The sequence below is a fragment of the Anolis sagrei genome, chromosome 6 (genome assembly GCF_037176765.1).
Source record: "Anolis sagrei isolate rAnoSag1 chromosome 6, rAnoSag1.mat, whole genome shotgun sequence".
NCBI classification, from domain to species: Eukaryota; Metazoa; Chordata; class Lepidosauria; order Squamata; family Dactyloidae; genus Anolis; species Anolis sagrei.
In genome coordinates, this window is record NC_090026.1 from 69490631 (window position 1) to 69512795 (window position 22165).

At 38.4% G+C, this 22165-nt stretch overlaps 1 protein-coding gene across 5 annotated transcripts in view; it reads left to right on the forward strand.

Annotated features, from left to right (window-relative positions):
* The window catches only part of AMPH (amphiphysin), a 109618-nt gene that overhangs the window by 76467 nt on the left and 10986 nt on the right, over positions 1–22165 (forward strand). For 4 of the 5 annotated variants that reach the window (XM_060781609.2, XM_060781607.2, XM_060781608.2 and 1 more), the window contains exons 7-17: positions 2008–2093; positions 2649–2724; positions 3811–3893; positions 6121–6262; positions 11453–11581; positions 13318–13425; positions 14539–14562; positions 17344–17367; positions 17576–18088; positions 19835–19867; positions 21535–21585. In XM_060781609.2, coding sequence (XP_060637592.2) covers positions 2008–2093; positions 2649–2724; positions 3811–3893; positions 6121–6262; positions 11453–11581; positions 13318–13425; positions 14539–14562; positions 17344–17367; positions 17576–18088; positions 19835–19867; positions 21535–21585 — 1269 coding nt within the window. The remainder of the gene's footprint in view (positions 1–2007; positions 2094–2648; positions 2725–3810; positions 3894–6120; positions 6263–11452; positions 11582–13317; positions 13426–14538; positions 14563–17343; positions 17368–17575; positions 18089–19834; positions 19868–21534; positions 21586–22165) is intronic. The other variant, XM_060781610.2, reaches the window with a different exon arrangement.

The window sequence follows — 22165 nt, forward strand, 5'->3', positions numbered from 1 at the left end:
TATTGCTATTTTCTATTTATGAGTTTATTTATTGTTTGTATTACTATTGCTATTGTTTTTGTTGTTGTATTGTGGGCTCGGCCTCATGTAAGCCGCACCGAATCCCTTGGGGAGATGGTATCAGGGTACAAATAAAGTATTATTATTATTATTATTATTATTATTATTATTATAATAAACCCATGCTGTATTCCATGTCTGGATTTCGGTGGTCCCCCAATCTATTTTTGGGACCCTACTGAATTCAGTTGGGCAAAACCCATTTTTTGGTTGGCACCCAAAAGATCCAGGAAAATCCATCCCATTGGCGGCAATGGGGAATTTTTAAAGCGTCCCTTTCATCAGTTTTAGAAACCACTGTTTTTGGCATCCTTTCTTTTAATCCCCTTCAGCTAGCCCTGGGTTAAGGCATCAGTCTTAAGAAACCACTGTTTCTGGGCATCCTTTCCTTTCATCTCCTTCAGCTAGATCAGTGTTAAGGCATCAGGTTTAAGAAACCACTGTTTCTGGCACCCTTTTCTTTAATCTCCTTCATCTAGATCTGAGTTAAGGCATCGGGCTTAAGAAATGACTGTTTCTGGTATCTTTTTATTTAATCTCCTTCAGCTAGATCTGAGTTAAGACATCAGGCTTGAGAAAACACTTTTTCTGCGATCCTATAATATCTTTCAACTAGACCTGGGGAGGAATAGAAATCTCAGCTTGGGGACTCAAGGGAGTCAGGCTTTCCCCTCCATTCAGTAAACCAGAGCAATATTTAAACAGTGCCCCTCCCCCAAATGCCCTTTCACAGTCCATAAATAAACTTGCAAAAGGAAAAGATTGGAATTGAGTCCAAAAACAAGATGATAAGAGCAGCAAAAGCACTGAAATAGAACATGGAGCACACAAGTGTCTTTTTTCTCCTGATTGGCTCCAGCGGACAGCAGGGCTCATGGCATCAGTGTGCAGCTGCCTCCCTCTCCATGATCCATGAGCACTACACATGTAGCCAAAGGAAAGCAGAGGCAACCATTTTTGGCAGCCATGTGGTCTGTTGCTGCCAGAAAAAAATGGCAGTGCCTATGCCGTTACGGCTGGCCCAAAGAGCCAAAAGAGCAGGAACCCGTTTTGAAAAATGGATCCATGCAACAGCCCTAATATATATAGGTTTGGATTCAATAAAGAAGGGTTAACACTCCTGTGGTGTTTGTTTTCCTGTCTGTGCCCCTGTTCAGAAGATTTTACCTCACTTTCTGTCACTGTGATAATTGGATTTTGAAAAAATTGGCTTGTTGTGGAAACAAGGAATGAATAGTGATAAAGCTATAGTAGAGGCACCTTTTTCCCATGATTCCTCTTCCAGGAGTGAATTTCCCTTCCAAGGGGTAGATTTCTCTCACTTCATATTGTCTCACCCTTGTTCCTAAGTATGAGTTGTTTGTAAGTCAGATGTTTGTAACTCGGGGACTGTCTGTATCCCACAACTAACAAACTCCCAGAACTATGCAATACTATACAGTACCTCAAATGCCCCTGATTTGTGTAAATATGTAAAATAGCCACTAAGTGACATGCTACACCTTTTTTTGTGACCCCAGCATTGAGCTAAGTGACTGGGACCATAGTTTAAGAAGCAGTGGAATGGGGCATATCTTGCATTGGGTCTTCTGTGCATGAGGAAAAGGAGATTTATCCCCTTCTTGCCCCTCAGTTCCCCACTGCTGCCACTCTGCATGACAGCTCACAGGTGTACTCACAGCTACAAGACTTAGTAAAAATGTTTCCATTAGCAATTGTGTTTGTGAGATCAATTTTAGTGAAGGAAAGATAAACATTCTCTATGTGTACACTGCAATCTGAATAGCAGTTGGAATTTTGAGGGATAGTAATTAATTAAAGAACCAGTTTATCTCCTATCTTCATACTTCCTAGCTAGACTTGAGAAATTTTATCTGAAAAGACCCACCTGAAATCATATGTTCCTGCAGTTTCCAAATAAGTGCTTGTCTGTCTGTTTTGTTCTAGGCCGAAGAAGAGTTTCAGAAAGCACAGAAAGTATTTGAAGATTTTAATACTGATTTGCAAGAAGAGCTGCCATCTTTATGGTCAAGGTAAATGCAGTGATATACTTCACATTTTCACAATGCCTTAAAAAGTTGGTATGTGAGCCATGTCATTGAGATATACCACATATAATCCCAAAATAAAATGGCTCAAGAAATTGAATCTTTTGGGAACCAAAAGGAGCTCCTCAAATACAATATAGCATCCATGTAGGACTTTGAATTCTTAGAGGCTGATCCCCAAAATGTGGATTTTGAAGACACAGGACTAAATCTTGAATTTGCTTGGTCAAGTGATTGACATGTATTTTGTCATCCAATCACTTGTGGAGTACATGAAGTAGTTGTGATGCTATAATGGGCGTGTTTAAAGAGCAGGGACCTCTCTTTGCAGAGGGTGGGTCTGTTGTTATCATGTCTGCAACATCCCCTTTTACATTTCTAGAATTAACACGGTGCATGTGCTTAAATGCAAAATAATTCCTCATAAACAGTATATGGGAAAATAATAGCTTGTTTCGATTTTTTAAAGGACAAAGCATGTTTCATGTTTTGCCTTTCTCTTCACAACATTTTCATCTCTGTCTTCCCATTACCATTTAGGCGAGTTGGCTTTTATGTGACCACATTCAAAAATATATCTAGCCTTGAAGCCAAATTTCACAAAGAAATCACTTTGGTGAGTAAAAGTTAAATTGGGGCAGAGTGTGTGTGTCTATGTGTGTGTGGGGGGGGGGGGTAGTTGGAAGTTTTGAACTAAGTAATTTTTAATAAAAATCCAGATGCAAAAATGTAAACATACTTATACTTAACTCTACTGAATGAAATGACAGGCAATCACCATTCCTGGGCAAATTGGATTCTGGAGTTTTAGTAAGACTTTCTGTTGGTGAATCATTTTGGTTCAGTAAAATTATTGTTTGTTTTTTCATGCCTAAGACTGAGCCGGCACCTTGGTTGCAATAGTAAGCATTAGGGGTGTGCAATTCGGGTAAACCCTGTACCATTTTTGGTGTCCAGATTTTGGTGCACCCCCTTTCCATTTTTCAGGAGCTTCCTTAATTTGGGAGGGCAAAATGCTATCTCAAATATATGTTTTCACTCTGAGAATATCTGGCCCATTGGCGGCAATGGGAGAACTTCCGAGGCTCCCTTTTCCATCATTTTTAGGGCTACTGGGATGAAAAAGTGTCCCCCCCCCCCCATTTTTCTGATTTTTTTCCAGGCCTTCCCATCTCTAGGTAGGACACACATGGACAGTCTGGGTTCATGATAGTCTTTGTGCACAGGCTGTAATTATGAATTAGACTTTGGGCACATCTGCACTAATCATTTAGGTCAGTGCAGATGTGGATTGGCTACATGGCGGCTATATCCTGGAGGGGGCTAATCTGGGGTAACCTGCCACAAATGCACCTTAATGCAACCTTGCCCCAAGTTAACTAAGGTGGGGGAAAGCCTAAATCCTGGGGCAGGAACAGAACAAAATTGTCCTGGCAGCCACGGTAAATGCCACATCCCACCTGCGATTCTAAAACACACCCCATTTTGAGAGAGGTTTGTATGGGGGTGGGGGTATAGGTCTTAGAATTGAAGAACTGCAGTGTTACATATGGAACTTTTCAGATTCTGTGTGATGTGTTTGATTGTGATAATGTGCCATTTAAAAATGGTGGTTCTTCTTAGTCCCCTTCTGGAGGAAACATGTGATTTAGATATGTGTTTCCTCTCAAATGACATTATTAAGATAACTTTTTATCCCCAGCTATGCCACAAACTTTACGAGGTGATGACAAAACTTGGAGACCAGCACGCTGACAAAGCCTTCACCATTCTTGGAGCCCCTAGGTAAACCATTGTTTATTATACTGCATATTACTACAATCCTAGGTCACCAAGGATAGGGTCTACAGTTTTGATCTCAAATTAAATGGTATTTTATGAGCGTGTATCCGAAATAATTTTATCCCCTTATCCCTAATATCAGAGCAGCAATGAAAAGTCTTAAGTGGAGTGTATGCTGAAAAGTAGATAAGAAGGCGTGTTTGAGAAAATCTTTTAAATGTATCAAGAATTTGTACAGTTAATATTGATATGCATAGCATCACAGATAAATAATCCCCACAAGATACATAGAATTAGCACAAGAAGAAGTGCAGAGAACACAACATCCTTCAACATCACCCGGATTACAGTATTTAACTATTAGGAAGTCAGTCTTGCCATACTTTACTGTGTGAAATGTATGGACATATGTAATTATTTTGCATATAATAAATTTTTATACAAGTACATAGCTTTTCCATAAGGGCCATAGACCAGCATCTCTATACCATGTTTAAAGCAGACTCTCAAATTTTGTATCTTCTCTCAAATAGCTGTAGTGAAATAGAACAGAAGGGAAAGAATGTATTAATGTCTCCTTTCTTTCTTAAAAAAATATTTCTACAGAAAGAGGTGGTGAGTGATCATTAAGATGTCTCCCAATTTTAAAATAGCTGTTTTGCTTTAGTGTTGAACATGATTGATGTCTACTCAATCATGCCTCTCTTTTAGTATTCCATATGATTCCGAAGCCCAAGTCTCATCTTTTGGTGTAGGATGCTTTATAGACACAAACCTTTTCAAAAAAATCACTGCTGTTGTTTATTTGAATCATAGATCTTAGTTGTTCTTAGACAGCAAAATGGTTTCTAGATGCTGAATTTCCCAGTTTCCATTAATCAGCAGTATTTGTTTAGAAAATAAATCAAGGCTGTGGATTTTGTCCAATGTTTTTAGTAGGTTCTATTGTTGAATAAATTCTTCTTTTAGTATTTCGTATAAGATAGCAGTGAGATATGTATTGTAAGTAAATATATGATGATTAAGGCAAAGATGAAAGAAATATATGTGTATGGACACACAAACACTAATGATTATAATTAACTAGCTTATTATGTAACCAGTGATGCCTGGGTTTGGTATTTTGTAATGATAAATATTAGAAATAATAATTGTTTGGTTTTGGGATTTATAAATGGAGACACATGTGGCTCCCTGGATGTAGGACACACAAGAGGTTCCCATCATCCTCCCTCAATCCCTCCTGAAACCTTGCCAGTATTTTAAATTGGATTATGATGGTTATATGTGCCAAGTTTGGTCCAGGTCCATCATCGATGGGGCTCATAGTACTCTCTGGATGTGGGTGGGCTACAGCTCCCATCATCCTGGGTCAATTCCCCCAAACCCTGTCAGTATTTAAAGTTGGTCTTGATGGGTATTTGTGCCAAATTTGATTCAGATCCATCATCAGTAGAGTCCATCGATGCGGGTGGACTACAACTTCCAGTATCCTATATAAATGCCCCCAAACCCAACCAATATTTTAAGATGGTCATGTTGGGTATGTGCATCCAAGTTTGGTCCAGGTCCATCATCTGTGCAGTTCACAGTGCTCTCTAGATGTCAGGTCCATCTTTGAAAATACATACAAACATAGATACATAAATAGATACAAACAAACATATATACACGTTTTCACTTTTATTATATACATAGATAATTTAAAATATGTTAATTATGGAAATGAAAGAAAGCTAAAAATGCATGGAGTTAAATACTGTCAGTCACTTCAGTTGATTGTATATCATGAAAAGTGGGGGGAAATTATCTTTTTGGGTAATTCACGAAATTCATTCTGGAAATGCTGATGCTCTACATTTTAAGTGTAAACCAAGCAAGCATTTTTATATATCCCTATGCTTAACTAACAAGGATACAGCCATTTGAAACAATGTATGTTTTTTATAGGATTACTTCATATACAGCACTGTGTCTTTAAGTGAAAAAATATGAGTGAAAAGATTATGAGATGGCCTAGAAAATGATAGTTTTTATCATTCAGAGAACAAAATTGCTGTTAAATAAATATTTGGTCACCAAAATTTAATCTGTCCTGCATAAAACATAAATGCATCCTCCATAGTTGTAAATCTACAAACATTGAAATGTTGTGGATGCTGAAATGCAATTTGATATAGGAAAGCCACTTTTTAATGTATTATAAAATGGCATTTTCTCAATTAACTAGTGACTCCGGTCCACTACGCATTGCAAAAACTCCATCCCCACCTGATGAGGAATCACCTCCCCTGAGTCCAGAAGCAAGTCCGAATCATACTCTGGCAGCACCATCTTCTCCAGCACCAGCACGGCCTAAATCTCCCTCACAGGTAAGACAAGCAGAATTAGGGGGAAATTTTGAGATATCCGTGTTACAGTTTGAATTTTGGTTTAGGTTATCTTTGATATTCAGTAGATACAATACCTGATATACAGTAGATACAGTTCCTGAAGCATGTCTCATGTGAAGGGCCTTCATAAAACGTATCTTGATTTTAAAAAATATATCTAGGAAATAAAAAGGATAGAGCACTGCTAATGTTTTTGTCTACATTGTTCCTCATAATTAATTCATTATATATTTCTTTCCTGATTATCCTTGCCGTATCTTTTAGATTCAGATGGATAAGTTAGCTTCATGTTCCACTTGGAGCATGGTCTTGAATAATGCAGGATTCTACCTGGTCTGTGATAATGCAGAAGGAGGACTAGAACACCTTAAGATAAAACCTCACCTGGATGTTGGCAACCCACCTGGCCCTGCAGGCTCTACATATTATTTTATAATTTTGTACCTTTTAACTTGTTTAGATTTTATTATGGTATAAATGTGCCTGATTAGATTTCTTATGTTTTATTTAATTATTTAATTACTTATTTTTTGGCTAGTTATTACAAGTTTTTCCAGAAGTTGTTTTATGTATTGTCTCAATTTGGTTGGTTTGTTTCATTATTATGGCATTCAATGTTTGCTACTTTTGTTTGAGTCCCTTGGGGGAGATAGGGCAGGTTATAAATAATAATAATAATAATTATTATTATTATTATTATTATTTATTACCACCTCTCTTATAGGAAACATTAATTTTGTATTAGAAAAAGCTTCTGTTTGTAAATGCTTAGGGGGTACTTTTAGATTATAGTTTCAGATTATAAATTATAGTTTCATGTGATCTTCCAGTATCTAAATTATACATATTTCAGGGTTAGAATGACAAATATTCACTATCCAACATCATTCAATAGACTTGTGCACAAGTCCATTTTAGCAGTTTTCCTTCAGCCAGTCTGGCTTCTTCGGCTTGGTCAGATGGCTGTAACAGCAAGGCCCCAGCCATCAGTGTTTCCCATCCATAATGGGACCACATGGCAGCCAATCACAGCTCCTTCTCCCCTTTTTGGGAGCACGTGGAATGCAAAGAGGTTGCCATGTGGTCTTCCTCACATGGGGTTTCCCTGTGAGCCCTGTCTGTTGGGCTAATTGGAGTAGAAGAACACTGTGACATGTCTTACGCAAGCTGTGTCTACTTCCTTCACCCTGTTGCTGAAACTCAGGCTCCTTAAAAGGCAAAAAAGAAATGGTCCCAGGAAGGGTGCTTCCTTAACCCCCTTGCTGAAACCCAGGCTCCCTTGAAAGGAAGAAAGGAAAGGGTCCCAGGAACAGAAAGGGGAGCCTCGTACGTTCCTCATTGGTGCTAATGGGCTGGATCTAGCTGTATTTTTCGGCTGCGGAATGAAAATGGCGGAATGAAAACAGCTATCCGGCTACCCACCCATTTTCAGGAGGCACGCTAAAACAGATATGGGGGTCTACCAGCCAGCAGAAATAGATTGAGGTTCAGCTGAAATGCACAAGCCTATCATTCAGTGGTCATATTTATTCATGTGTATTTCAGCTCTAAATTAAACTTATGATTGGCATTATGGTTAGCTTCTGTTAATGTATATGTCTGTGCATTTCTACCCCTTCTTTTCTCTTTTTCTTTTCTCTTTCAGTTATATTTTTAAAAAATACAATGAAATCCAATGAAATCATCTTCATTCTAAAAAAACAACACCTAGACTTAAAATCCCAGATTGTGTAATGTTAGATTGAAAACCTTGGTGTTTACTAGAGAATGCCCTCTTCAAACTGTAAAGATTAAATATGGTATTTCAAATGAAGCTATTCACAGGCAAATCAACATGCAAATGCAAAAAAAGGAAACTGTTTCGAAACTGCTGTGATTAACAAGGCTGCAGCTGCTTGAAACAACCTATCTCTGCATTTGGAGGAATTCACATGTAATTAGTGTTATTTAAGCAATCATCTGTCTATCCAAAATTTGCACCATACTTTTTTCTCTTCATATAAATTGTACGGTCAAAGTGTTTGGTCAAGAACAGAAGTGAATTTGAAACAGGGGCTTTGCAATACAGTACAAGGATTTGCACATGGATGACTTTTTCAGAAACAGGATTTTGCTAAAAAAATGTATAAGTCTCCATGTTTCCCAAGGATCGGAATTATGTGATATATCATTTTGGTGTAAAACTGATTATTCTTCATCCCAGACTGGGTTGAACTGGATTATATAGCAGTTCAATACAGTTCAAACTGCTTTGTATGCCAGTGTCTAAGCGGCCTCCGACGCCTTGTTTTTTCTGCCATCCAAATTAGTCTCTTGCTTCACCACTTCTTTCTCTGACCTTCTCTCTCTTTCTTCTCTGCCCCAAAAACTGCCAACCACAGTCAGATGGACAGGCATAAACTCAGAATTAAAGAGCAGGATACAACTGAGCACATTCTGAATATGTTTTCAGTTCCAGAAGTGAACTGAACTTGTGGTTCTCTTGCACAAAAGTACAATCTTACTTAACCCAAGCTTTCTTCATTTCAGCACCTTAATTTAAATGGAAAGGGACATTTGGCTATTAGTGAACAGATCAGAGTCAGAAACTCTTGCTAATCTACTGTAAATCACCCAGAGATCTGCCAGTAGACTCCCTGCGTTCAATAATAATAATGTAATAATAATAATAATAATAATAATAATAATAATTTATTTCCCTCCTCCCCTTGCTGCTCAATGTGGGATACAACATGATTAAAACAGTGAGCCAAAACAAAAAAAACCCTATTAAAATACATATAACAAAGATACAAAGATTAAAATAGCTAAGTACAGTTTTCCAAAGACATCACCACTGAAAAAAGAAGGAAGAATCAAGGATGCAGGGCTGTTGTGCTGCTGAAAGCTAGAATAGGTGAAGAGGAAAGGAAGGGTGGAGTTTACCAGTACGGCTCAAAGAAACACTTTTTCCCCATCAAGGGCCATTCAACCATTTTATTCCTTTTCAAAATAAAGGACCCTTTTAGCCCTCTTACTATTACTATGGTAAAATCTCTTGACGACCGAAATAAAGGCTGCCAGCTGCATCTGGCATCATTCCAAGCCCTGGATTTACCACAGCTATTTTTAGCGCCTTGATATAAAAAGAATATAATTTCTTTTCCTGCAGGGTAAATGTGATTTGATTTCTTTTGTCATGGGCTCTCTGTTAGCCTGTATGAAATGTGTTGGCACAGCATGCCCCTTGCAGCTGGGGAGATAGTAGCTGGAGCTGGACAACGTGTATAATCATTTTCGATCCTGCAACAAATCTAGAGTGTGAAAAATATGCTACTAGTATATTTGTATCAAATATTGCCATTCTTAGTTTTTAATTACTTATTCTGTTTCAGTCAAAAGGGTTGCCATCCACTAATGCGGATGTTTTTAGAGAATTTTATCTCATGTATGAAAGTATGTTGACATTTCAGACATTATCTTGTTCAGAAATAAGTTAGTTTGCTAAATAAGAAAAAAAAAACCTACAACAACCCAGTGATTCTGGCCATGAAAGCCTTCGACAATACATTAAGATAACTAAGCTGGAAAAATCTTCAGAAGGGCAGATTTGAAGGTGCCCTGTTGTGTATGGAAGGTCTTCTTCCATGAACAGAGGAGGATTTAATCCAGCAGAAGATTTCTCAAACAGAAAGGCAGAAGCAATATTCCCCAATTCCCCATCAAGTGCATTTTATATCTGTTTGAAGGTGTATCAGAGTTTGAGAACAAATCTCAGGGAGTTTCCAGGGGGTGAATGAGAGGAAATGACATCTTTTCATTTGTGGGAACATAAACATCTAGTTCTCTAAGCAGAATTATAGTCACATAATTTGATCCACTGGAGCATGTTCTATTGCCATAGAGATAAGAATGTGAATAGCTACGTATATTAACTCATATGCAACAGGTTAAACCGCTAAGCTATAGAACTTGCTGACCAGAAGGTCTGCGGTTCAAATCCGTGGAACAGAATAAGCTCTCACTGTTAGCCCCAGCGTCTGCCAACCTAGCAGTTCGAAAAGATGCGAATGTGAGTAGATCAATAGGTACCACCTCGGCAGAAGCTAACGGTTCTCCATGCAGTCATATGACCTAGGAGGTGTCTACAGACAACGCTCTTCGGTTTAGAAATGGAGATGAGTGCCACCCCCCAGAGTTGGGCTCAACTAGACTTAATGTCGAGGGAAAACCTTTACCTTTATATTAAAATGAAGGATATAAAAATAGTCACTATTTCTTTTGGCAATGAAAAGAAAGGTTATATTGACACATCAAAAAACCTGTTGAGAATAAGGTCAACTGGAACATTTCTGGGAAAAAAGCTTTTGATCAAATAATGTGCATATATAGCCACATAATAACTAATTTCTTCTCCAAAACATTATTTTTTGCCCCAAAAAACCAACACTGAAGTGTTGATTTTTTTCACAATAGATTCATAAAATGCAAAAATCATTAAAGAACCCTTAAAATTTCACAGAGAAGATGGAAAAATTGAAATTCTTTATTCTTGCATATAAGAACAAAATAAGATAAAATGAAAATTTCCACTAAAAAGAGACCACGTTCCTCTACAGCAGTGTTTCTCAACCTGTAGGTCCCCAGGTGTTTTGGCCTTCAACTCCCAAAATTCCCAGTTTACCAGCTGTTAGGGTTTCTAAGAGCTGAAGGCCAAAACATCTGGGAACCAACAGGTTTAGAACCACTCCTCTACAGAATAGTGGCCTGGATCATGATAGTTTTCCCTTGCATTGAATTCACAAGAGTAGAACTTTCCTAGCCCCTCCTTTTTTCTGCAGTAGATATGGTAGTCTTTGGGAGTGAGGTAGGAAATGAGAAAATAATTTAATCAGAAATGAAATATATGTCAGATCTTCTCCCTCCCTTCTTCCTTACTTCCTTCAATCCATTCATCTAAGTGTTCATTATTTTTCAGTGCATTAGGACAAGATTTAGCCTTAATTAGGGTAAACCTTTAAAAACAATTGGGAATAACTAATTATAATCCCATTGGTGTCATGTTATCTCATTTAAAATGCTGAAATTCCTAGGTCTCCCAGCCACCAAAGTGGGGGGGGGGGGGTGGGGTAGTGCTATCCCAAATCAGTTCTTATTATAATATACTTGCATGCACTTGTCTTTGTTTAGCTGAGGAAAGGGCCTCCGGTCCCACCGCTGCCAAAACTCACACCAACGAAAGACCTGCAGCAGGAGAATATTATTAGCTTGTTTGATGACAACTTTGTTCCAGAAATAAATGTGACAACTCCTTCACAGGTAAGTCATGGGCTGACTTAGCCTTTCATGATCTGGTTCCCTCTGGGTGCCCTCCATCATCCCCACTAAAACAGCCAAGGTTTGGGGAGATGTTTTACATTGTCTGAAGAAGAGCACCAGATCGGGAAAGGCTGGAATAGGTTACAGACTTCAGTTTCTAATGCAGTGAATCGGTTCAACTACAGGTCTTTTCATTTGTTTCCAGTGGTGTTATAGGGAAATTCTTGTATATGTTGTTAGTGTAAGCTAGATAGTGAATGTGTACTATGGCACTTTATTAACTTTTTGTCTGAGCAAGAATTTGAGCGTCTGACAAGACTGTCAGAAACCAACATGACTCCTGTAACCTCATCATTATTCAAAAGGTGAAATTGCCAAAAGATATGGGTAAAGAGCCACATGATGAAACTGCTAATGAATATTAAAACATTTATCATTGAGCAGTTGCTGAATTAGTATTGAGAAAAAATATATACAGAGTTGAAAATATTTTTGGATTATTGTCATTCATGCCGCTGAGGGGATTGTGAAAGCTATATCTTAAAAAAAATAACTTTCCCAAGTTTGTTGTAAAGTTTGTTTAGAAAATATAGTCATTATAGCATAATATAGGAGCCCCCGGTGGCACTGTAGGTTAAACCACTGAGCTGCTCAGCTTGTTGACTGAAAGGTTGCAGGTTCAAATCCGGGGAGTGACGTGAGCTTCCGCTGTCAGCCCGAGCTTCTGCCAACTTAGCAGTTCGAAAACATGCAAATGTGAGTAGATCAATAGGTACCGCTCTGGCAGTAAGGTAACGGCGCTCCATGTAGTCATGCTGGCCACATGTCTTTGGAGGTGTGTACTGACAATGCAAGCTCTTTGGTTTAGAAGTGGAGATGAGCACCAACCCACAGAGTCAGACACGACTGGACTTAAGGTTAGGGGAAAACTTTTACCTTTATAGCTTAATATGCTAATGTACTTCTGTTCTCCTGGTAGAATTGAAGGCTACTATTCTTACAGAGGGACTTTTGATCCACTGAAAACTGAAAACCAAAAAGAAATTCCACCTAAACTTTAGGAAGAACTTCCTGCTTCTCAGAGCAGTTTAACATGCTGCCATGGAGTGTGGTGGAGTCTCCTTCTGAGAAGGTTTTAAAGCAGACTGGATAGCCACCTGTCAGGAGTGTTTGATTGGATGTTCCTGCTTGGCAGAGGGTTGGATGGCCCATTTATCATTGGATATGCATCTTAGGCAGCTTGGATTCTGCAATATCTGGAATGCTACGAGATTCCTAACTTTGGTCTGAATAAGGAGAATTGGGGGAAATCATCGGCATCTGCCTTACATTAGCAGAAAGCTATAGTGGAGCAAAGACGTATGAATGGCAGCATTGGATACTACTTCAGATTGATTTCTCATAATTTCAGTTATTTTTATCTGTGGTGTATGTTGTGCGTAAGCCTAAATCCCCTCAAGGCATAGGATCCCATCTGATATTGAAAGCTAAGCGTCATCAGTGCTGGCTAGTACTTGGAATACGAGGTGCTGTAAGAACTGGCATTGAATGTTCATTACTTAAGAAAACTCTAGGAAATTAATGGGGTGCCATAAGTCAGCAGGTAACATGAAGGCATGTTGCTTTGATATCGTATAATGAAAAACTTTAAATGCAGTAAACTGAGAAATTTGAAAAAAGTCATTTACGTATTATTTTTCAAAGAGATTATAATTAATTGGTGTTTCTTTTGACAGAATGAAATTCTCGAACCTAAAAAAGAAGAGTCTTTGTTAGATCTGGACTTTGATCCTTTCAGACCTGATGCTGCACCAGCGGTGGCGGCCCCTTCACCAATGTCTCAGGTACTTTTGGGGCTATTTAAAAATGTGTAGTACACTAGATATACCATAATTGATGCTGCATTATGACACAATTCATGCCATGGATGCAGGCAAAAGGTCAGGAAAAAATGCTTCTGGAACACGGCCATACAGCCTGAAAAACTTGCAGCAACCCATTTTTTAAAAACCTGAATTAGAATACACTTGAATAGTTGCATTTTGTTTTGTGTTTGTTGTTATTTTCAGAACACGATCAATGGATGAAGATGGTGTGTCATATGGTGTCTCTGGTTATTTAACAATATATTAAGGCATAGTTACATTTATGCAGTCTTATAATTACAAATGGCTCTTTGAAGACAACCATAAAGTTGATGTGGCCTGTGGGGAAAATGAGTTTGACACCGTTGGTTTCTCTTCCTGCCTACTATCTGGACCTTCCTCCTTGGTTCCAGATATGTCCAGTAGGCTTCCTAATGGCCTCAATTGTGTCATCTGAGCAATGGAGAGAAGAATATTGAAGGCTACCATGTTTTTTCATCATACAAAATGATGAACAGTAGTTTGGGGCTGGATCTTTCAAATCTGAGATCTTTCTAGTTGGGTGCTGATCATTTCACTGAATTCTGGATTTTTGTAAAGCTGCTATAAGTTTAATACAGGATTGATAGAGTGGCATTGAAGTCCTTGAATGGGCAAAAGATGTTTTACCCTAGCAAGAAAAAATAGACCAGGTGATAACTCCAGATAAAGTATTCCTGTCTGAACATTTTAATATATTGGTCCACACTTCCAAAATATAATAGATGAAACAGTGCTGAGTATTGCTGTTACAGTCAATTTTCTTGAACTGTTCTTGGATATTTCCATCAGACATATGAAGGTGAACATCACAGAGGGTTTTGCCTAAAGAATTGAGTCAGTATCTGTTTGTTTATAGTGCTTTGAGCATCACATATCAAGCAAACAGAGATTTATGAAATAGTCTATACACTGCCTCAGCCCATAAAAGAATGCTAAACCATGCTTTGTTGAGCAGACGTGAATAATCATGCTGTTTAATTATACTTTGCAGCACATAAAAGAGTGTACAAATGAGGTTTTCAACCCTATCCTTCTTTCCTCTCTGCTCAGACGCTACCCTGGGATTTATGGACGGTAAGGTGTCTTGACCTTTGCATGCTGCCTTGTTTTATTTTCTGTAGTATCATTAATATCATAGATGTTCTACAGAACACTTTAAGGGGGAAAGTTCAGTTCCCTCAGACTAGGCTGAAAGCCCCCAAAAGCTTTCAGTCTAGATTTTACCAATGGAGGGAGGAAGAGGCAAGATAAACACAAAGACTGGAAACAAATACAATTCTGGGGTTTGTACCAAATAAAGACTGGGATGTTTTCTGTGTGCATATTTTTGCAAAAAGCTTTGAAATCCCATCACATAAACATTGCTGTATTGTATTTTGAATCTGGCAAGTCATAATTTTACTGGCAATGTAAGACATCAGTATGCATTCCACGCTATTTCATTAATTTCAGTATTCTGTCTCATTAATGGTTTTGAATGTCTTTCATTAACTTTGTTTTCAGAGAGATCCGCATTGGTAAAATGAGAACTGGAAATCCTGTTCTTAAATTTTAATTTGCAGATTTTACAATACAAACATTGACATTGATTATTTTCAAACTGCTTGTTTATAAGGATATTAAAGCACTATTAAAAACTAAAGGAACAAATGCAAATGCATTGGGTGAGGTATAATTTGGGTCAATCTGTCTCATTAGCCTTGGTCCCCCACTTTTCCAGAAAGGACTTTCAGAGCAACTCAATCCATTTTTAGCCATATATCCAGCATGACCACTGTAATGCCAGTAGGAGCCAGCTTTATAATAGGCACCCTGCAAAGTCTTTGAGGGTGTCTCAAGGTCTGATCAAACTGGCAGAGAAGATAAATAGGCGCTGAAGAACTCAAGGACAAAAATAGACTAGGAATGAGAATCAGTTGTCTCTGGCAGAATGAAGATAACACCTGTGAACAGCAGGAGTAATAAAAGGTGATGACCAAGAAAAGGAAAAATTCAGAATTGTAGCCAAGTTTGATGGTAGGTGTCATTAGAGATATCAAGACAGTCAGTTGGTCACCGAAGAACACAATTCTTAATGTTTTTTTGGGGGAAGACATGGTGGAGCTGGGTGCAGACAAACATATCGCTGGATCCAAACTTAGCCATATCTACAGTAACCCCATTGACGTCAACTAAACACATTACTGATGTTTAAAGTTAGTGAGATGTCTTATATGCAGAGATGTCTGTGATTACATATTTACTTCTTTTTCCTTACAAGACCCTCTAGAAAGAGACAAATAATTGTTGCTACTTCTTATAAGGAATGGTTGTGATTTTCAGAACTCCGATATCACAACACATTAGAGCAGTGGTTCTCAACCTGGGGTCCCCAGATGTTTTTGGCCTTCAACTCCCAGAAATCTCAACAGCTGGTAAACTGGCTGGGATTTCTGGGAGTTGTAGGCCAAAAACATCTGGGGACCCCAGGTTGAGAACCACTGCATTAGAGGGACTTATTTCAAGGAATCCTGTAGGCTTACAACCTCAAAAATTGATTCTCATGGTTTCTCATTCTATATTCATATTTAGAAAACATTGGATTTAGTGTTGTTTCAAAACTGAGATGAAGGTTGTGTCTATATCTGTGTATCTACATGTTTTTATAACTCTTTAAAAATATTGTCTGTCTCAAGAAATAAGTGAGGTCTTCAGTTTCAAATCCCTGACTTGTTTAGGTGAAAAAATGTTGGGTTTCTTGGTACTTTAAAAGCCTTTGCTTTGCTATTTATTTGTCTGGCATCCTGTTAGTGACATGTGAAGTAGAATTCCACCTTAAGCTGTGTATGTTTATTCTTGGTCTCTGTGAAGGTTGATACTCCCTTACTTCCTTTTTGTAATGACCAAAACAAAGCAAGGACTCTCCATCTTGCTGTGGTACAACCCTACCTGTGCCATGCTGTTCCTGGTGGAAGTGGGGGTAATTAGAGAAACCTCTGGCTATGCTCCAGATGCTTCTTTGATTCCCTCCGTCCTCCATAGCCAAAAGCAGTGGGATGACATATTCTGTGACCTCCAGAGAACTGTTAGATTTTGGCAGATGATGTCCTTGAACTATATCATCTGACTGTGAGAACATAGCCAGCTATCCATCCCCCTTCCTCTCACCAGTCACAGAACGATTGTTGGGAGGGGGTATTGAAGTGACACTGTGAGTCCTCGGGATTTTAATTTTAAAAATTTAATGTACTATATTTATATCCCACCCTTCTCGACCCCGAAGGCAGCTCGTAGCAGAGACAAAATTCAAATGCCTTAAACAATTCAACAATTAAATAGCATTAGTTAAAAATCTAAATGAGGCCAAAAGCAATTCAGACATAAACAATACACTTACAGTTATAAAATCTTGTTATCCACAATCATGGTCTGGCCATTCCAGTGATTGTTACACATAAATCCAAGTCATCTATTGCAATGTATTAGTTGCCAAAGGCTTGTTCACAAAGCCACGTTTTCACCCTTTTCCTGAAAGTCAAGAGGGAAGGGGCTGATCTAATACCACTGGGGAGGGAGTTCCATAGCCAAGGAGCCACCACTGAAAAGGCCTGTATCTTGTCCCCACCAACTGCGCCTGTGAAGGAAGTGGGACTGAGAGCAGGGCCTCTCCAGAGGATCTCAATCTCCAAGATGGTTCATAGGTGAAGATACCGGGTGACAGGGGAGTCATAGCAGAGTTCAGAAGCATGTGGAACTCTTACACTGCTTGAAACTATACATGATTTCAGCTACAGTTTGCTTTTAGTTGTGTGATACCATGTCTCAATCCCCAATATAATCTTTTAAAAGTTATTAATATGATTTATCTCCATACAGACAAGCAATGAACTGGTGCAGCCGGTAAGCAGACCATTTCTATTTCACTGTCAAACTCTTTAGATAGATAACTACTGTCTCTTAAATGTACATGATTCCCTCAAGTGTTGTAGTTGTGGTTAATTCCTTAATTTAGTCACATATTTAAGATATTAAATTGTGTGTGTTTATCATCCAGACCATCTTTATCTTTTTCATCTTGTTTTTTTCTTTACTTTCCTGTCTGCTAAAGCCCGATTCTTCAAAAAGTCTTTCCCTGTGTAACCTGGTCATGGAGGAAAACCCCAACAGTGGGTCATCAGAAGATTTTAATAAACCCCAAACTGATCTAGGTTCACTCAACTTGGACCTAGATAGTAGTACAGCCAGTGAGAAGCAGGAAAAGGATGCAGGTGGTGGTCCTTTCCCTGAGGCAGAGCAAACCTCAACAGAATCGTCTGTTGCACTGGCAACTACTACTTGGTCTGCAGTGGGCCAGCAAGAGGATGGTGTCACTTGGACAGCCTCTCTAGATGAAAGTGAAACCAATTTCCCGGAACCATACCAGGACTCAGGCCACATTATGGACAGTGACACAGATTTGGTGGAGACAAACGAGCCTTTAATGGATGAAACTTTGGCTGAAAGGCCTGCAATGGGAACTGATAGCTTTTTCGATGGAGACCCATTTAGTATGGAAAAGACAGAAGAAGATAAACAGGAAACAGAAGAGTCTTTGTGGGCAAATGTGGAACCATATGAAAAGGTAGATGTTAAGTGCAGGGAGGTAGACTGCACAGAGAAGTTTCAAGAGAGAGATTGGGACAATGAAAGCTACACTGAAGTAGATCATTGTGGGGCCTTAGCAAAGGCAGACCATGAAATCCTAAAAAGCACTGAGGTAGAAGCTGCAAGGGATTTACAACATAATAATAAGCAACCAGAGACAACTGCTGTCAGTTCCTTTCCTGATTTTGACCCAGAATTTAATGAAGTTGCTGTGATACAGAAAGAAAATAAAACAGATGCTGAGGATGTAGTGAATATAGGATTGGGGTGTGAGGTGAGTGACTGTGCAACTATAGAATATAGATCTGAAACAGAGGAAGGGTTAGGTTTCTGGAGTCAGGATAATGGAACAGTATGTGCAAATGACTTACCTACCGTTGGAAATGTGGCCATCAATTCTGCCCAGGAAAATGAAATGGCAAATCTTACAGGATTGGCTAATGTAGATGTCAGTCAGAAAGCAACTGGAGAGGTTGAAAACCCTGTGTGTGGTGAGGAGTTACGTGGTGCAGAAGAGCCTGATAAAGAGATTGAAGACCATAGCCACGGCCTTTCTGAAAGCAGCAATTTTGCTGGTGAATGCCAAGCAACTTTTATACCCTTTGAAAAGGATATTGTCCTGGAGCCTAGTTCTCAGACAGCTAATGCAAATCTTAGTCATTCTTGGCTAGGTAATAAGGAAGATACATTTGTAGATGGGGAAGAATCTTTCATGGCTGAAGAACTCGATACTAGCTTTAGTTTTCCTGAAGTATTGCAAACAGATCCTTGGCAAACCAACTGGGATCCAACAGTTAATGATTCCTGGGGTTTTTCTAACCAAGTAAATGGAAATGACAACTGGCCCTTTCCTCCCACAGAAGACTCTGTGGATGGAAACATGGAGAACACCTGGCCTAGTTTTAATGAAAAATGGTGTACAGAAGACATGGGAGGTTTAGATAACAGCTGGGAAGCTATGGGTATAACACCAAGCTATCAGAATCAGGAGGCGCCTTTAAGGCAGGAATCATCTGGGGAGCAGGCAAATATTAGCGGCTTTGGACCAAACAAGGAGATAGGCAGACCGCTGGTGCTCTTCAAAATGGGAAATTCCAGAAATGCTAGCACTGAGAGCTCTGCTAGCCCCAAAGACAATGAGACCAACAGCTCAGATTTATCTGAAGATGAAATTGCTAACCGGAGATATGGATTGTTGTACCAGGAAATAGAGGCTGATAAAGAAGAGGTACCTACCCCAGTGTGTAGCATAGTCTAGAAATGAGAATTCCTTAGGTCATATATACCTATATATATATAACCTTGTGTGTTTTATGAAGTGTCTTTTTCTGTGTACTCCTCCCTGTCCCCTTTTGCTAACTTTAGTGATCACACCAAAATGCCAAACTGAGTGCAGTTCAACCGTATATACATTGGCCACAAAGAGGTTGGCTGTTGAATTCACCATTTGATTCTTCCCACTGTGTTTTTTCCTGATTTCTAACACAATATGTGTGCCTCCTGTCTTTTTCTGACTGTAATGTGTATCATTATTACTTTTTTCTTTTTTAAAAACCATCATAATCAGTAATGCCATAATGCTTGACAGAAATATCACATTTCCTTTTATTTTTAAAAATCATTTTGGTTTTTTTAAAGTGCATTTTTGCAATGTGCAACCAGTATTGTGATATTAAGATTTTGTTAAAAAAAGATTTTTGTTCTGATTTCTCATTTTAATTAGGTACCCGGCAGTGCTTTTAATGGATTCTCACAGGTAAGGGCTCGTTTTAAATCTGTAAGAGGTTGAGCACATCCAGACTGATTGAAACATCCCAGCTTTTCTTCATGTTTTTTTATTATTTTAATTGGGGTTTAACCAACTGGGGATCTGGTACAAAAAGTCTCTGATTGTACCATGGGCTGAATAAAAAATATTCTGGGATGAACAAACGGTGTATGGATCTCCCACATAAAATCAGAAAGAAATAGAACAAAAGCTGGGATTTTCTGTTCATTTAAATTGGTCTGAATGCACCTATCTTTCCCAGAGTGCAGGTCATGGTTAAATCTGTGGGGCAACGGTGTAAAGGATGCATGTTTTTTTTCTTACCATGTCCTAAATGCCATGTCATATTTTGTAGTATTAATTCAAATATAAGTTTAAATGGGTATTTTCTTTTCCTGTTTGAATGACCATTTGGATTACAGCACACTTTGAAACACAGGAATTTCACATCTTCATCTCTTTTAACTCCTTCCTTGAGGTATGAACTTTAATTAGCAGGAGTTTGGTCATCCAGTTTGATAAAGAAGAAATTCATTTTGAAATTTGAGCTTTCTTGTTGAGCAAGAGTTTGTCCCCTCTGATTAAATGGAGTCTCATTTTTGGTTGTTTTTAAAATATTCTCCCCACCTTTGAGAGCTGTCCATTTTAGGACAGCTTTTCAGCAGCATTTAGTATGTTTACAATTCTGTGTTAATCAAAGCCAACAGCAGATCTTGAGTAAAAGCAAGAATCATGCTTTGATCAGCAAAGGATGATAATTTAAACATTTACTATAAATGGCATGTAAAAATGTTACATTGTTTCACAAACATACCATACTTCAAATTGAGTATATATCTCAGAATTCCATTAACCTGCTCAGAAAGAGCTGAACTGTACATAGCTTTTCAATTATTTATTTATTTATTTATTTATTTATAGTATTTATATCCCGTCTCTTCTCTACCCCAAAAGGGGGACTCAGGACAGCTTACATAGGCAGCAATTCGATGCCGTTACATGAACAATTAATACAATAACCATTAATTAACACTCTTGTGTTGGCATTGAAAATGTTTAGATAATGCTACTCAAATTTTTAAAAACTTAATGAAATAACACACATCATTTTAAACAAAACTTTGCATTATAAGGTACTACATTTGGTCACAGGGAAAGTACAGACTGGCTGATGTGGTTGTCTGGGCTCCTTCTATAAGAAATGCTATGCCAAAAGCTCCCTAGAATAAATAATCGAAATCCACTCAATTCAGTGAGAACTAACAGATTGCTGCATAGTATCATAAGGAACCGACATCATAGCAGTCTGATAAAATTCTACGATTTAGTTTGAAAACAACTGCTGTAAGGTACTAAATTATATAAATGGATCAACGAAAACAGTTGTATGCTTCTTTAGAGGCCTCCAAGTAGAAAAGTAGATATAAAAGTAGATATAAATGAAAGCATTAAACCTCACAACCTCTTGCCACAGATGCAGGCGAAACGTCAGGAGAGAATGCTTCTAGAACATGGCCATACAGCCCGAAAAACCTACAACAATCCAGTGATTCCGGCCATGAAAACCTTTGATAATACATTAATGAATGCATGGTGCTATACATAAATTTATTTCTATATTTGTGTGCATCCTTTTTCATTTTATTCTTCCCTAGGATACTTCTCTATTCTCAATGCAACCAAGTCAGAATGTGGTGGATAACATGGTAAGTTATTGTTTTTTCTTCCCTGTTTTTCCTGAAGACTTCTATTTCAATGACTTGCACTCTTTGTATCACCCCATGCCCCATTTTGGAATATGAAAGATCCCACACCAAGCATTCTTTCTCTTGGGCTGGGGAAGGAGGCTTGGTAGGTTCTTTGTTGAAAAGGGAAAATGCACAGTTCATACAGCCACACTAATTTATATATGGTAGTTAAAATATCCAAGTATATCTACAAGATCCCAGTCAGTGATGTTTTACAACGTTGCAAAGGAGTAACAGTATTTTCAGCCATTTATGCAGGGATAGCTAGTAGGATTCAATTTTGATGACAAATGTTCTGCAAGGTGTTGAACTGAAGATATGAAAATTCTGCATTCAGTTGTGCAGTACTTGCTGTCTAAACTCTGTGCCTATTGAAAGCTGCTTTCTGTGCCATTTGCACTATAAGAGCTGTCCAAGATGTTCCAAGAGAAAACAAGAGAAGAATAGCCTGTACTTCCCCTTCCTATGCTTCTGAACTTTGCCCAAACTTTAGCCTCTCAATTTCTAGCATTCTTCAATGGGTTTTATTTGTCTACCT